Source organism: Rhinatrema bivittatum, chromosome 4, assembly GCF_901001135.1.
Source record: "Rhinatrema bivittatum chromosome 4, aRhiBiv1.1, whole genome shotgun sequence".
Classification (NCBI taxonomy): Eukaryota; Metazoa; Chordata; class Amphibia; order Gymnophiona; family Rhinatrematidae; genus Rhinatrema; species Rhinatrema bivittatum.
This window is the reverse complement of record NC_042618.1, coordinates 207,677,879-207,695,870: the sequence shown is the minus strand read 5'-3', so window position 1 is coordinate 207,695,870 and position 17,992 is coordinate 207,677,879. Positions and strand designations below refer to the sequence as shown.

At 41.9% G+C, this 17,992-nt stretch overlaps 1 protein-coding gene across 1 annotated transcript in view; it reads left to right on the top strand.

Annotated features, from left to right (window-relative positions):
• Positions 1–17,992, top strand: part of GNAT1 (G protein subunit alpha transducin 1) — a 104,480-nt gene that overhangs the window by 28,878 nt on the left and 57,610 nt on the right. The window contains 1 exon segment of the mRNA XM_029597566.1: positions 9,428–9,569. Coding sequence (XP_029453426.1) covers positions 9,428–9,569 — 142 coding nt within the window.

Sequence of the window (17,992 nt, the reverse complement as noted above, 5' to 3'; positions counted from 1 at the left end):
TACCGAAGACTGAGAACAAAAAGATAACAGGCCCAAAACTGAGTGGTTAGAGCAGTGGACCGCAAACAAGGGAAGCCAGGGTTCAAATCCTATTGCCATTCCTTGTGATCTTGGGCAAGTCACTTCACCCTCCATTGCCTTCCCTCTGCCCTGGCCCTCGGTTGGGGGGGGGGGGGAGGGGCACCATTTCATCCTTTGCCTCAGGCAGCAGTTTGCTTGAGCTGCCCCTACTCTTAAGTATCAAAATACAGACACCCCTACTTTTAAATGAATAAGGAGCAGAATAAACCTGACCCACCCAATCATGCTTCAGTTTCTCAGGCTCTACACATGAGATATGAGTCTCCTGAAGCAATGCACTATGAATCTGGTTCTTCCTAAAAAATGTCAGCATCCATTTATACTTAATAGGATTTGTTACTCCTCTAATATTCAAAGATACTATCTTAAGCTGATTAAACATAAGGACGGATATACTTCCATAAATGAAACAAAGAGAGTAAAAAAAAAAAAGAAGCTTTGCCCCTTAGATACCATGGCCAATTTGATGATTGTGTGGTCCATTTTCATAATCAATTGCTCTCCAACTGTGTCCCCCAACTAAAGGGGAGCCGAAATAAACTCTGGAATTTGTTGCCAGAGGATGTGGTTAGTGCAGTTAGTATATCTGTGTTTAAAAAAGGATTGGATAAGTTCTTGGAGGAGAAGTCCATTACCTGCTATTAAGTTCACTTAGAGAATAGCCACTGCCATTAGCAATGGTTACATGGAATAGACTTAGTTTTTGGGTACTTGCCAGGTTCTTATGGCCTGGATTGGCCACTGTTGGAAACAGGATGCTGGGCTTGATGGACCCTTGGTCTGACCCAGTATGGCATGTTCTTATGTTCTTATGAAATGTAGCTGCATCCCCTCTCCAATCCCCTCCCCCCTCCCATAACTCTGAAATAGCATCCAAAACCCTAACAGAACAACTGCTGCCACCTTTACCAAAACACCCATCCAGCAAACCCTATCCAAGAGGGACAGACATTGGGTCTTGGACAGATCACTTCCTGAGATCCATAACTCCCAGAACAAGAAACAACCCCGGCCCCCTCCCCCCCCCCCAACCATAATCCAGCCCCCCTCCTTAGCCCTACCTCCCCCTTCCCTACCATATCCCCAATCCCACCATGAACCTCTCCAATCTAAACCTATCAAGAGAATCATCCCCTTGAACAAACATTAAAACTTTCCCTGGACCTCCCCCAACTAACCCTCCAACCCCCATCCTCGGCCTACTACTCCTATAATAACAAAAGAGTAAACAACCCCTTCCCCACTCCCTTCGTCATACTCCTCCCCCCTCATATATCCCGATCCATAAGTCAAGACATATAATGAAAATAGAAAAATAAAAACTAGTAGAATGATATGAGGTTCACCGCACTGCCAGCGCTTGCATCAACATCAGGGATCCAGACATCACCTCCACAGCATAGTCCACATCCCCGGGCACCAAGCACATGGCCAAGTATGTGCAGATCAGCACCATGTGCATGAAAAAAAAAGTCCAGTGGCAGAAGTGTCTCCCACCCCCCTTCGAACCACTCCACCACAAGTTCCTGCCACGGCCACGCTGCCTGGATATAGACAACCTCAAAAAAATAAAATAAAAATTCCCAATACAAACCCCATATGACGAAAAGAAAAATAAAATTGAAAAGTAAGACCAAAGAATGAGGAAATCAGGGGGATCCAAGATGGCGCTGTAGTGAGGCGAGCGGTAGCGTCTCTCTCTTCAGCTTTCATGTTGCCTACGAATGCCTCATTCTGCTCGCAAGAGAAGGGCGAGAGAGCGGTTGTTTCGGGTGCCCTCTCTCCTATTCCACCGGTGGGCCCTATGGACGCTCATGTCCGTTGGATGGCAGCCAAACCGGGAGCTAGCTCGCTGGCTGGGGATTGGGGAGAAGAGGAGTCCGAACCCCTCCCTGAGCTGTTAACATCTCTATCCCCGGAACAGAGGTCTCCACCCGCTAACCTTGCTGAGAGACATTCCCAGCAGCCGCGACAAGGCGTGGAGGCGTTGGAGATAGGTGCCCTCATTGAATCTCCTCTGGAGCCCGCAGCGCTGGGGGAAGGCCTTTCAGCCCCGTTAGTGATCTCTGGGGATTTGGGGGATGTTGCTGCAGGAGCCGGTATACAGCAGGCGACTGAGAGCTCAGCTGGACACCCACCCTCTCGAATTTTCGACTTGGTAAGACCCCAGTCTTTCAACTTTGAGACAATTTGGGAAACTATCCATACTCTGAATATAAATATTAATGTTCAGTTTAACTCTATTACCGCCACTGTTAAAGACCTGGATACTCGGTTAAAGACTCTTGAAAAGGATACAGGAGAACAGAAAGCTGAGTTGGACTCTTTTAAAACCAACTTGGACAGTATTTTCAACACTCAGCATGCTTTAATAAAAGGAAATCAAACACTTCAGTTAAAACTAGAGAATTTGGTGTTATGCCCAGGAGGGTCGTGAACCCTTGGACCGATGGGGGTTGGTATGACCTTTAGGAGATGGCTCCTAAGGTTCCCCCGTCGGGTGGCAAGGCGGAAGAGAAGCTGGGGCTGGATGGATCTTCGCTGTTGGAGACTTAGATGGGCCCCCTGAGAGGGCAAAGCGGCGTGAAGGCGGAGCAAAGAGCAACTAGATCTTTGCCACTGGAAGTCCGCACCCCCCCCCCCAGGAGGAGCCCGTAGGGAACCAGACCGCTGGGACTTAGGTGGACCTTTGAGAGGTCGAAGAGGCATGAGGTCGGTGCAAGGGTCAACTGGATCTTCGCCACTGGAAGCCCGCAGCCCCCCCCGGGAGGAGCCCATAGGGACCCGGGCCGCTGGGACTTAGGTGGGCCCTTGAAGATGGATGGTCTGGAAGGAGTCCGAGGTCGAGTACCAGGGGATCACTGCTTGCCAGTCCGAAGTCACACGCCGAGGAATCACCGCTTGCCAGTCCAAAGTCACACGCCGAAGATACGTCCGAGAAGAAGCAGGAACCAGGAACCAGAGGCACCAGAAGACTCACCGTAGCGAGCAGACTCGTTGCCAAGTCAAGGAGTGTGCAGAGGAAGTCTCCTTAAATACCTCCCTGAGCCTGAGCCCAATTGATGCAGCTGAATCCAATATAGGGGATGAGGCCCCTTTAAATTCTGAGAGGAGGCGCGGCCTCATGCCTAAGGGCAGGGCAGCCATCTTGGATCCGGGAGCGATGCAGAGCAGCCCGACGCCGCAAGGAGAGGCCTGGGACGCCTCTCCCGCCGGCAACCACCGCAAGGGCCTGGGCCGAGGTGCGGGGGGCGAACGGAGCTGGACTCCAGTGACCCCCCCCCCCCCGACGCTGCCGCAGCGGCCCCAATGGCACGGATCAGGTAGGGGGTTGTGGTCACGGGCGGCCGCGAAGCACAACATTTGGAGAACCAAATTAGAGGGAAAAATTTACGTTGTATTAATTTTCCTAAAGCTCTGCATATTCCTCCAAGAGATTATATGGAGGAGATATCTGCTGGAAATACTTACAATTCCAGAGTCTACTCTTCCTATAATTTCTAAGATATATTATATTCCTCCACTGAAGAAAAGTCCTCTTCAGAGTAATAATATGTATGTCTTAGTAACTCCTGAAACACCACCAAATCTGGATATATCTGCAGTCTTGGAATCATCAGATGACAACGTGGCAACATCTTTCACCTTGATCGTCAACCTTTCTGCTTGAGACTGATAGAGAATGGATATTTAAAAAATATTTTGCTCATCGTACAGAGCTTTTCTTGAATCATAAAGTTCAAATATTTCTATTTGGCAGTTCTGTTTTTTTTCGTGGAAGAGAGAGGGTTGAATGCTGTGAGATTTGTTTTCTGCCTCTAGGCCAGTCCTTCAAAAGTCAACAATCCAAATCTGGGCTGTCTATATACAAATAAAAATCTCTTTTCCAAGTCCTTTACTTCTCTGTCAGTTTCTATAGCTCGGCCTTCATTTCTCATTAAATCTCCTCCCTCCTGCAACCTGTGCTCATCACAGGCAACTCTCTTCCCACCCTTCATTTTTCATTATACCCCCCTCCTCTCTCAGTACTTGTGTTTTTTCTCCTTTCAGGCTTATTTCTCATTTCAACCCTTCCCTCCTGTATTCTGCACTCAGTATAGGGCTGTCTCACCTCATCCCCTCCTTTCTCATTATGCCCCATCACTTCCAAATCTTGCGCTCAGTGCAGGTCTCTTCTCGCTCCCCTTCTAATTTCTCATTACATTCTATCCCTTCACACCCTGTACTTAGTGCAGGCCTCTTTTCTCAGTCCTCTCCTCATCTTTCATTATGCCTCCTTTCCCCATATCCTACAGTTTGCATAGGCCTATGTGCCCTCATTTCTCATAACTTCCTCCATCTCTCATATCCTGTGTTGGAATACTGATAATAGAAGGTAGTTCTCAACTATACAACAATGGATTAGCTCACTCCCTGCTTGTGTAAACTGACTCTATTGGGAGGAGGAGGGATGCATATCCTGCTTATATTAGGACTCACTCTATCCAGTACAATGTTACCGTGTATATGGAGGCAATGTTCATATTGCCCGCATAACTGCAAAGTCCATGGGTACTTTTTACCTGTGGTCTTTGCATCAATTTTCAACACAAAAATACATGCAAAAGGTAATCCACAGAAATTCGCACTTGCTTTTCTGTGGATACTTTTTCTGACCAAAACTAAGTGTATAGTTTTGAAACTTCAAAACTATGCACATGGTTTTCTCCCATGACCTAACTTTGCTCTAGGAACTTCTTCACTATAATTCAGTTAAAAGTACATGTGTTACGGAACTATGCATGTACTTTTACCAGCATGCAGGGTGGACAACTTTCGGACACGCATTTTACTCAGGTAAAACACTTTTTTACCTGCCGAAATTCCTTTGGAAATTACCTTTATAATATTCAGTATTTTCTAACCTAGTTTCCCCCATATAAAGTATCCTTCTATATAACTAATGAAAGCTTCTGAGTGAATTATTGCTTCATGGTAAACTCTCTGGGACAAGGGCCAGGAGGTACACACACATCATAACAGAGGATGTGATTAGTGCAGTTAGTATAGCTGTGTTTAAAAAAGGATTGGATACGTTTTTGGAGGAGAAGTCCATTACCTGCTATTAATTGGGTTGACTTAGAAAATAACCACTGCTATTACTAGCAACGGTAACATGGAATATACTTAGTTTTTGGGTACTTGCCAGGTTCTTATGGCCTGGATTGGCCACTGTTGGAAACAGGATGCTGGGCTTGATGGACCCTTGGTCTGACCCAGTACGGCATGATCTTATGTACCCACAACACACTGCAACAGGTTATGAGCCCAGTACAGATCACAGAGTATGCTGACTCAGAATAAACTGATCCAAAGTGAAACTGACCACTAACTGAGCATTCCAAGGATGATGCAAGCTACAGAGCAAAGCCAGTGCTTAGGAAGCAAAGGATCTGAAAGAAGGATTCTTCTGTTTTGAACTGACCGCAAAGAGCCATGAATAGAAGGAAAAAAAAAGAAAAATTAACTCAGAGAAATTGTCTGCCAGCACACACCTTGGAGCGGTTGTAACTAAGCTGAATGCAAGCAACAACCAGATATGGATATTTAAGATGGAAATGCTGCTGAATAAGGATAAATTATGGGGAGTAATTTGCATGGATTATCCTATTATACATGTAGAGAGCTGGGATGAGTGAAATATGTAAGCAAAAGTTTTGTTTGCTATACTTGTGGAGGACATCCAAAGGCAAAGTACTGCAAAGGGGATTTTGGAATCACTGAAAATTTTGAATGAAAGGTGTAAACAAATAATTTCTGCTTTATAAGCTATATAGAGTATGAGACTAAAAGAGTCACAAGAAATGTTAGCACATTGATGCTGTACATGGGAGAAGAATTGAAAGATAATCACGTGACAGTTATAGCGCTATATAGTCTGTATGTTTCATATGACCTTCTAATAAATGCTTTCCAAATGAGACTGACGTCTGAGTTAATTCTGGCTTGTATAAAGGAGAAGCTCATTGATAAGTTGAGCTGCAGAACAGAAGCTGAAGCCGATAGGCAGGTCAGCCTGGGAAAGTAAACAAAAAACATATAAGACTTTACAAATGGCTCTCATAGCTGGGGACAGAGCTAGTGGGTGGACACAGCTAAAATTGCCCTCATATGGAAGGTAGAATTGGTGGGCAGAAGCAACTCCCAAAAAGCTTAAACTACTCTTACAGCAAGTGGTGGAGCTAGAGGGTGGTCACAAACCAATGTTTACTATCACTGTAAAAAGGCAGGACATTTGCAGAGGAATTGACCAGTCTAAAAACCTAAGAAGCACATGAAAGTCACAAAATACAAAAAAAAATGGATTGAGATAGTTAACAGCCAGATGAAAGCAGAAAGAAACAGCTCGGAAAGCTGGTTGTATTGACTTGAGGAGGGGAGGGACAACCAGTCACATGACAAGCAATAAAGAATTCTTTTCAGAGATTGATTGCAGTGAGAGAAACAAAGTTTTTCTCCTTGCAAATAGGAAAAGAGTAAGGATGGCTCAGATGTGTCCCTTTTGCTGAAAACAGGCACAAGGTTCTTATTTGCTGTATGTGCCAGACCTAAAGGGAAGGCTGTCTATACAAACACCTAACAAGCAAGAGTTTCACTATATACTATATATGTACCGATATAAAGAGGGCAGATATTCTAGCAGAAGGGAATTGCAGGTGACAGCCTATACAAGATCATCAGCATAGATGAAGAAGTTAAATCAGCTACCCATCCCCCACACGAGAACTGCATGCATACATGGTAAAGCATGTAGGGCAAGATACCAAGGCACAACAAACCGTGCATCCCTGAATGGACAAGGTGATAGTAACAGAGTGCAAACTTTAACAAGAAATCTTCAGAAGTCATGACTCTAACAAGCCCTGAACAGGCACCAGTGAGAGCCAAGGCAAAGCTGCAGAACAACCTTGTATGGTTGCCAATACAAATGAGGACAAGACTGCAGAGCGGCCAGTCAAGGCAAAGAGAGAGGGCACTTCGGATGACATTGAACAGGCAGAGCCAAAACAAGAAACTGAACCTTGAAGGTCAGCCTGGACGATGAAGGGCATAGCCACCCAGAGACTCTTGTTCATGGAGTAAATGCAGGAAACAGGAATCTTTAGTCCGGGAGGACATCAAAAGACAACCCCCACGTGAGACCAGGGAATGGAGGAGAGCAGCACCAGAAAGGAAAAACTCTCCCCATAAGGACAGAATATAGACCGTTGTGCAGTTTCCAGCAGTGACTGCCACAGCCAGGCCTGAAAAAGGACAGATCTCATGGAATGACAGTTCGACCATCAAGTTAGCATCTCCAGTTAGCATTAACAGCTTATCTACGGGCAGATTATCTAGTTCGGATCACCATCTAATTTTTTAGATGATTACAAGGCTAACTTTTGTCTAGTCTGTTACAAAAAAAAAAATATAGCATATTACTTATTGCACATGTTATATGGTGATAACAGTCTCCCAGTTTATTTGTTCCAAATTATATACTCCTTGTTCTATGTAATTGCATTCTTACATGCATGTTAATGTTAAAATGTAAACCGAATTGATTTGTAACTCTGCTACATGAACTTCGGTATATAAAAATGCTAAATAAATAAATAAATAAGAAGGTCATTCTCAACCAGAAAGCAAGGGGTTGAGTCACTCCCTGCTTGTATAACCCGACCCTATTATGGGGAAATGGGATGCATATTTAGGTAGCTTAGGACCTGTATTAAGTAGTTCCCTGTGTGCACTTCCTCCCTGTTCAGGAGCATCCCTGGTAACATCAGTACACAATTTCTCGATCCAGTGCAATGTAACCTTGTAGATAAAGTCTGTTTTCTATCCCAGTTTCCCCTCAAGTAAAGAATCCTTGTGTTTAACCTCTGAAAGCTTCTGAGTGAATTGCAGCTTCATGGTAAGCTCTCTGCTACCAGGACCACAGAGTTTGCATGTACTGAAATAAGCTGTGTGCCCAGCATGTACTACAAAAGGTCCCTCTTCTCTCACCCCCTTGTTGTTCATTACACTCCTGCTCCCTCACAGCGTGCAATCAGTGCAACCTTCTCTCCTCTGAGTCTTTTCTCCTTGTTATAACTCTCCCACATTTTAGGATAGGCTTCTCTCCTCTCAACCCTCATTTCTTATCAAATTCACTCCTCCCAGACCCTGATCTGAGCACAGGCTTCTCTCCTGTCACCCTTCATATCTTGTTACACATGCTTCTGCACCCTGTGCTCTTTAATGAGCTTCTTTCTCAGTGCTGTGACTGTATCATGTTCATTTAGGATTTTGCCCTGGCCCTAAACTGTGCATCTGATCAGCTTTACTATATAAATGCTTGTCTACTGTCATTCTGCTTATCCTACTGCCTCCTGGAGCTAAACCCAGGATCAAGTGCTGAATCCCTGCTTCACATATGAGCTTGAGAGAAACATGAAACTTTAGGGGTCTTCAAGCTCATGCAAGCACCCCTCAGAAATAATGCCAGAATCTAGATCAGGGCTTCCCAAAACCTGTTCTGGGTGACCCCACAGTCAGCTGGGTTTTTAACATATCTACAATGAGTGTGTGTGAGATCTATTTGCAATATACCGGTGACTGAATATTTGCCAGTTTATCTCCCACATACTTTATTTAATTTATTTATTTAATTTCTTTTACTATACCGATGCTCAAGACTAGGTCTTATCGTACCGGTTTTACTTACTGTGGATGTCTTGAAAACCCAATTGGCTGTGGGGTCCCCAGGGCAGATTTGGGAAGCCCTGACCTAGATACAAATGCCTCCATGATACCTAACTCCTACAAACATAGCTCAAAGCACCTAGACACCAGCACCATCAAATAAACCTACCACACAGGTAAAAGTTCTTCCAAAATACAGCCCCAAATGTAAGTGAAACTCTAGGGGTCTTCAAGCTCATGCAAGTGACTAGCTAATTAGGCATAAGGAATGTTATTACATACTTGATTTAGGGTCATCTGAACACATGCCAGAGCTTGCCTTCCATCTTTAGATCAACCAAAAACAAATTATTTGTTGGTTTTTTTCAAGAAGCAAAATGTTCTACTACTGTTGCCTAAGGTCTGCTTTCTGTACTTTCTATAGCATAAATGCATGCAGCAGGAATGATCTCTGAACCACTATTCAGACCTTATGTGGGTCTAAGGATGACATTTTGCTCATGCTGTAAAGGTCTTGTAAGATACTGTACGTAATTAGGTAATGAGGTTTTTTTTTTTAATCATGGGGGCTGAAAGTTGGGGGTTGGAGGTATAATTTTGGTCCATTCCTTATCTCATGTTTTGTACTTATCTCTGCCAGAATTATCCATCAGGATGGTTACTCCTTGGAGGAATGTCTAGAGTTCATCAGCATCATTAACAGCAACACTCTGCAGTCTATGCTGTCCATTGTGAGGGCCATGAGCACCCTTAACATCCAGTATGGGGACACTGCCAGGCAGGTGAGTCCTAGCAGGCACTGCAGAAGGACACAAAATGGCTGACACCTGACTATGAAGGGTTTCTGGCATTGCTTCTTTCTAGACAATATCTTTCACTCCTTTCCCTATCATTTAACTAGTATCTGTAATGTTCAGATTTTTAATATCTATAAATAATACTTTAACGTCTCCATCTGCTGGTAACTTGCCTGCCTCCATCTGCTGGTAACTTGCCTGCCTGCCTCTTGTTCCAACAGAGGCTTAGAATACTTGCCTTCAAAAGATCATCTCTCTGGACCTCCGGCCAACGCAGTTTATGCCCCCGCCCAAACCATCTACCGTGCCCTTCCTGCCTCGGCTGATGACCACGCCCCCAGCGATGTCATCAAACACGCCGAGGAGGTCAAAAGCATGGCTCTTGGGCCAAGGTGCCGGGCGCCAGGCGTCACATGCCAAAGGAGCGCGACTGAGGGGCCTGCCCCTTAGTGTGCCCCTTTGTGTTGCTCTGTTATAGACCTGCGACCAAACAGGAGCAAATCAACTTTCTCCGATTCAGCATTTGAACCTTGCCTTGTTTTCATCCTCACCAATTGAAATCGTGATACGGTAAAAACAGTGAGTACTATCATGGAAAAACAATTGCATATTCAACCCATCATATCCAACATAGACCTAAATATCAAAAGTTCAAATTTTCAACTTCCAACAGACTACAAACGCTTACTCCCATATCAATAACCCAGAACTCAAAGATTACTGCATTCTCTATACTATCTTTATTATTAATCAATGCGCAATCGTTGGTAAAAAAGATTCCAGTTCTAACCGACCTTGTATTGCAAAACCATCTTGATATATGTTGTGTAATTGAAACATAGTTCAAAAGTTCTGATATTGTTTTGATAAATCAATTACCTAAAAATCTTTATGATGTTTTCTCTATGCCTCGGTCCAATCGAAAAGGCAGAGGTCTATTACTTATGGCCCTAAAAAAATTTAAATTAACTTCTCAGGCTATTAACATTGCACCACATTATGAGATTGCCTTTCTGAAATCCAAACATTTACAAATCTGTTTATTGTATCCACCCCCCAGGTCTCCTTGAACACAATATCTCTCCACTAATAGAATTTATCACTGAGAATATAAATATGGATATCCCAGCCATTGTGCTGGGGGATTTTAACCTCCATGTTGATCTATTACCACTAACGACAAATTGTGAAATCTTGTTAAACACTATGGGCCGAATTTTCAAAAGGTTACACATGCCAGGCCTATTTTCAAAAGGCCCAGCGATGCACGTAAAGCCCCGGGACACGGGTAAGTCCCGGGGCTTGCAAAAAGGGGCGGTCCGGGGGAGGGGCCAGAGGCTCCTGGCACAGCAGCCATTTGCTGCTGTGCCGGGGATTGCGCGCCAGCAGTCGGCCGGTGCACACAACTTACTTCAGCCCCAGGGCTGAAGTAAGTTGAATAACAAAAGAAAAAAAGGTAGGGGGGGGAGGGAAGGTGGGGTGGGGGGAGTAGGGAAGTTCTCTCTGAGGCAGTTCTGATTTCGAGCAAGTTATAAAATCGGGCATACATGTATGCGCGCCGGGTAGAGCACGCACATGTACACCCACGCAAGTCTTAAAATCTACCCCTATGCTTGCATTAGGATTTAGGCAGATTGTTGATCTCCCCACTCATAAAGCTGGACACACATTGGATTTAATTTTTATTAATTCCTTCTTATCAAATACCGAACTACCAACATGTTTGCCAATGCCATGGTCAGATCATAGACTGATCCAGACCTCAATTGCATTAAATAATATCAACAGTAATATTTCTTTACCTAATATTACTAATGAATTTAGAAAACCTTTTAATCAGGAAGACTTATCCGAATTAATTCCAGTAGCATTTAACAAGTTAGAAAGAACTGACGTGGATACTGCACTATCCTCCTGGAACACTATAACAACTGAATTGGCAAATACATTATGCCCTACTATTAAAAAAGAAATTAAACCATCCGAGAAGTATAAAGCTTCCTGGGATACTCCAGAATTGAGAAAAATCAAATGTACTCTCAGATCATTAGAAAGGAAATGGCGAAGAAACCCATCCCCCATCACGTTGGGCAAATAAGGGCTACTCTTACCAAATATAGATCTACTAGCTATAAAACTAAGCAAGATTATTTCTCTAGAAAAATTCATGACTTCCAATTTAATTCTTGAGTCCTCTTCTCCTATGTATCTGACCTAACCAAATCTAATAGACAAATGGAAAGTCAGGACAATTTGAAAATCAAATGTGATGAGTTAGCCCATTTCTTTAAAGACAAAATCTCGAACTTAATTAAGAACGTTCTGGTGACAAATACTCTTTATAATAACCTAGACTCCATCTGGTGTATGTTTGATAATGTTTCATCAACTGAAATTGAAATACTAGTAAAAAAGATGAACCCAGCTGCCTATCCAATAGATGCAATCCCAATCAAAGCATTAAAATTAATTCCGAATATTGTTGCAAAACCATTAGCAGACATCATCAATATTTCCCTTAATCAAGGCAAATTTCCTGAGATCCTTAAATGTGCAATCATTAAGCCTATCCTAAAAACCCTCAATTGGATTCTTTAAATCCGGCTAATTTTAGACCTATCTCTAATTTACCTTTTGTGGCAAAACTCATAGAGAAAGTAGTAAATCAACAACTTACAGCGTACTTGGAAAAAAATAATATACTGTATCCAGCACAATTTGGTTTTCACAAATTCTTTAGCACTGAAATGCTCCTTGTCTCACTTATCGACACTGTCTTTAGAGGACTTGATAGTGGACAATCCTACCTCCTAGTAATGTTGGATATTTCTGCTGCATTCGATATGGTCAACCATGACATTTTGATCAATAGACTAGTTGAAATTGGGTTAAGGGATAATACACTTAAATGGTTAAAATCATACTTACATAATAGATCTTATAAAGTGAAAATGGGCATCTATGAGTCACAGAAAATTGACCTTGAGACTCAGGGTCCTCTCTTTCTGCAACAGTGTTCAACATATATAAATTGCCATTATATAAATTATTAGCAGGGCTAGGGATAAATTATTACATCTATGCAGTTGATGTTCAAATTTTAATACCAATCAAAGATTCTATAAAAAATTCACTGAAATTATGGAATATATATCTTTCTGCTATTAAACAAATTTTATTACATATGAATCTCTGTTTAAATGAAGCCAAAATGGAAATATTATTAATTTGTAATAAACAAAATGAACGTACCAACCACGAAATTTATGATTTAAAATCGAATCAAGCAATTGGAAATTATGTAAAAACTTTAGGAGTGATCCATGACTCTGAACTAAATTTTAAGAATTTTATTACCTCACTAAATAAAGATGTTTTTTATAAGATTTTAGGACTGTTTTACAAGCACTGATTTTCCCAAAAATAGACTACTGTAATGCGCTATTCTTAGGCCTTCCAGCATCCACCATCAGACCTCTTCAGATCCTTCAAAATGCGGCTGCAAGAATTCTAACAAACACCAGAAAATGTGATCATATTACACCCACTCTGAAAGAACTCCACTGGCTACCAATCACATTTCGAATACAGTTTAAAATACTTACATTAATACATAAAACATTCTATAATGAAAAAATTGAATGGCTCAATGCCGCTCTACATTTCCACACACTACAAAGAAACTTGCGTTCATCAAATAAAGGACTATTATCTATACTGTCTCTGAAGTTGGCCCACGTAAACAAAGTAAGAGAGCGAGCTCTTTAGCAGGTCCAAAAATATGGAACTCTACACCAATAGAGTTGAGAGTTGAGGCAAATCCATTGACTTTTAAAAATAAATTAAAAACCTGGCTATTTCAGCAAGCTCTTCCTGATTGAATAATACCATTCTTTTACTTTACTATCTAATTTTACTGAGTATTTTAGGTCTATTGTATTTGTATTTCTAATATATTAACTATGTTGTATTTCCTTTATTTAGCTTTTATTTGATGAATTTTATTGTACTATTTTATTTTTTTAATTTTGTAAACCTATATGATGTATTTCTCAAATACTGGTATATAAAAACAATTAAATAAATAATTAAAATATTTAATACCTAATATATATCTGGATCTATAAATTTGGGACAATTAATGCTGAGCTCTCTAATACTCTGGTAATTAAAACTGTACATATAGGGGTCAATTTTTAGTATCTCACTCAATGGGGACAATTTTTACCCAGCTAGATCCTTCTGAAAACTGTAATGCTGGTGTAGGTAATGCTGGTGTAGGTAAAGCTTGATTATTAGGTAATATCTGGATATTTAGTTTTGAGATTGTAGTAACTTGGGTGATAGCAGCTTGGGAACCGCCAGAGAAATAAGGAGACAGATTCTGGCCCTTCCTTAGGTGCAGTTTATTTACAATGGCAAAAGCAAAAAAACCCAAAACAATCAGTGCAGCCTGTCCAGCCCTGACTCACTTCCTGAACCTTGACTGTACAGATGGGGCTAGCCCCCTTGGCCTGTTTATGAAGGAGGTGATGAGTGGAACTGGGAGGCCCCAGGAAAAAAAAACAAACTCTGCAGGGTTTTTTCTCTACTGTGGTTGTGGGTTCTTGCCTGTGCTTCCCGCTTAGGCAAGAAATCCCACTGTTGTCACTGTATGAGGTAACTTGGGCAATAGGGGCTTGGGAACAGCTAGAGAAATAAGGAGACAGATTCTGGCAGTTCCTTAGGTGCAGTTTATTTACAGTGGCAAAAGCAAAGAGAACAAAACAATCAGTGCAGTTCACCAAACAATTCTTACATGTAACTGGTCTTGGCATATGGTGGGTCTCTACATACTCCCCGGGGCTTTTCTAACCCTTCTAGGCCCAGAGTTCTTGTACACTGGTGAGGGGCTCCTCCCTTCACACAGGATTCCCTGTGGGCTTGGGCTTTAAGGAGGACTGGGCAAGACAGCCTTGCCTGGTTGTTTAAGGTAGTCTAAGGGGTTTCTTGTAGATTTCCTCACAAGGATATATATAATAACTGGATTAATCAGACTGTAATTTATAATAATAAGATATATAATTCTGCAGTTTATAATTCAATTGTTGATTGGAAAACAGAATTGTTTGCTATTATAAAACATTTAGAGGTCAATATTCAAAAATTGTAGAACGAATAACTTATCTAGCTAAATTTAAACAGATAAGTTATCTAGGTTATTCAGCAGAATAAACGTTGTGCTGAATATCCCCGATTAAAGTTATTCAACTACCTTTATCCAAATACCTTATAATCTAACCAACTATCTTTTGAATATCTCCAGTTAGGTGTAAAGTTATCTGGCCTTAACTAGCTATATTCAAAGAATATAGCAATGGCTTGAGGAAAAAATTTTTGTGCATAGGCTTGGTGCTCCACATTCAATGACGTAAGCAAAGTGCCTGCTGGCCTGAGACAACCACCACCACCCAAACTCTGCCATTTATTTAAAAAAAATGATCTTAGCTGTTGGTACCACCTTCCCACCTCCCCCATCCCTTTCCCTGTTCCGAATTGTCTCTAAAGGCGGCCACATCCTCTCCCTTCCTACCCCCACTCAACCTCCCCCTATACCAACCCGAACCCTCCCACCATGCTGGTAGCTTGAAACTGAAAGATCTTTAGCCCAGGACCCGGTAGCAACACCAGAAGTGCCGGGCCTGGGTCATGTTAAGCTGCTACCGCAATCTGGGCTGAAGGTCTTACCCTTTCAAGGTACCGGCAGGGTAAAGATTCTTACTCAACTAGTAGATGGTATTCTCAAGTTCCAGTAATCATATTACTTATGAAGAAAACTGGCTTTTAAGTTGTGATATCTTTTATTTAACCAATATCAAAAGATGTGGTCAGCATTCTCTCTAACCTGCACAGGGGATTTTACTTGCCTGATGGCCCTCTGATTATCTTTCAGTTTGAATAGCATAGAGCTGGAGGGTTCAAACCGCAAGTCGCCTGGAGGAGTATCAGGCAGTTAGAAGGTGGTTGGAGGCCCTGCAGTAGGAACACTGGTTATAGTAGATGAGGATTTGAAAGAGATCTAGGTGTCATAGTGGATAACACATTGAAATCGTTGGTACAGTGTGCTGCGGCAGTCAAAAAAGCAAACAGAATGTTGGGAATTATTAGAAAGGGAATGGTGAATAAAATGGAAAATGTCATAATGCCTCTGTATCGCTCCATGGTGAGACCGCACCTTGAATACTGTGTACAATTCTGGTCGCTGCATCTCAAAAAAGATATAATTGCGATGGAGAAGGTACAGAGAAGGGCTACCAAAATGATAAGGGGAATGGAACAACTCCCCTATGAGGAAAGACTAAAGTGGTTAGGACTTTTCAGCTTGGAGAAGAGACGACTGAGGGGGGATATGATAGAGGTGTTTAAAATCATGAGAGGTCTAGAACGGGTAGATGTGAATCAGTTATTTACTCTTTCGATAGTAGAAAGACTAGGGGGCACTCCATGAAGTTAGCATGGGGCACATTTAAAACTAATTGGAGAAAGTTCTTTTTTACTCAACGCACAATTAAACTCTGGAATTTGTTGCCAGAGGATGTGGTTAGTGCAGTTAGTATAGCTGTGTTTAAAAAAGGATTGAATAAGTTCTTGGAGGAGAAGTCCATTACCTGCTATTAAGTTCACTTAGAGAATAGCCACTGCCATTAGCAATGGTAACATGGAATATACTTAGTGTTTGGGTAATTGCCAGGTTCTTATGGCCTGGATTGGCCTCTGTTGGAAACAGGATGCTGGGCTTGATGGACCCTTGGTCTGACCCAGTATGGCATTTTCTTATGTTCTTCTTATTTATTTATTTAGCTATACCGGCTTTCATGACAGGAATCATATCAAACCGGTTTACATTTAACAATGTGTGTAAGGTAGAGAGAACTCAAACCACAATAACAAGAGCATGGTTAAGAATGTGAAATAGTTACAATAAAACAGGGAAGTAAAAACTTGGATATGGAAAAGAAAAGGGGGAAGATAACTGAACAGTAAAATATTTACAGTGTAGCAAAATCAATTCCAATGTAATATTTACAGGGTAGCAGAATTGATTTCAATATAGTATAACTGTATAGTGAGTGACATTGATCACACAGTAATGGAGATGATGGAGAAGGTAGTGATTTTAAATCCTTTTTTTTTTTTTTTTTTTTTTTTTTGATGAAGTGATTGTGATGTTGGGTGAGGATTTCAATCAAGGCTTGGAATTGTTTTTATGTACTTATGACATAGGTTTTTCTTCACCTCATGGACTACAACATTTTTTTAAGTTGGTCCAACAAAAGGTATCACAATTTACTCAAAGACTAGTTAAATTATGGAATATTTTACCAAAAGACAAGAGGGTTAGGGCTACATTATGAAGATAACTTTCAAAACTGCTCACATGCACCCATTTACTCGAGTATATGGGTGCATGCAAAGTTGCTACTGTATTTTATAACCTGCACAGAAATTATATGCGCAGGTTATAAAACACGAGTACTTAAGCACGTATAAGTGCTCGCACGTGTAAAAACTGCAAGCCACACAAATTTGGACTTATTCGGATAAATGCCAATTTATCCAGCTAAGTAGTGGCATTTAGCTGAATAAGTTCAAAAAATGCTACTTAGATGGACAAGTAGTACTTTTCAGATTTATTCAGCTAAGCAGCACCTGCTACTATTTAGCTGGATAACTGCAGCTACTTATCTGGATAAGTTTGAATATATCCGTCTAAGTAGCAGCAAAGGCATTACTTAGCCAGATAAGTTGGAATTTAGCTGGTTAAGTGTGCGAAAATGAAAGATCCACATATTTGTACTTCAAATGTATCCCTCGTAAGTCGGCTTTTACATGCATAAGCCAAGAGATCTTATAACATGCACGTTGCAATAAAATAAGTTTTATAAATTAAGCTACCAGTTTGCACTGTCCATCTGCAGCTTGTGACAACCCTCATGGTTCATCAGCCTGAAGTCCCACCATTCCACTCAGACCCCTACACAGTCATTTTTTCACTTTTAAGATGTTTATGATCACTTACACCAGATACTGAGTAGAAGTAAATCTGCTTAAGCAAAAGACTTACACACGTCACTTTTGTTATGCTCAGGCTTGTGAACCCTTGGGCCAACGGGAGGATGGTATACCTTAGGAGGAAGATCCGTAGGTTCTCCGTCGGGTGGCGAGGCAGGAACAGAAGACGTGACCAGCTGACCCTCGGCACAGGAGACAGAGGCGACTGTGGAGGTAGACGAAGAGTCGTGACATCGAGGAGGAAGTGTGTCTTCACCACTGGAAGTCCGTGGTCCCCCCAGGAGGAGCCCATAGGGACCCGGACCTCTGGAACTTAGGCGGACCTTTGAGAGGTCAAGAAGTCAAGCATCTGGTGC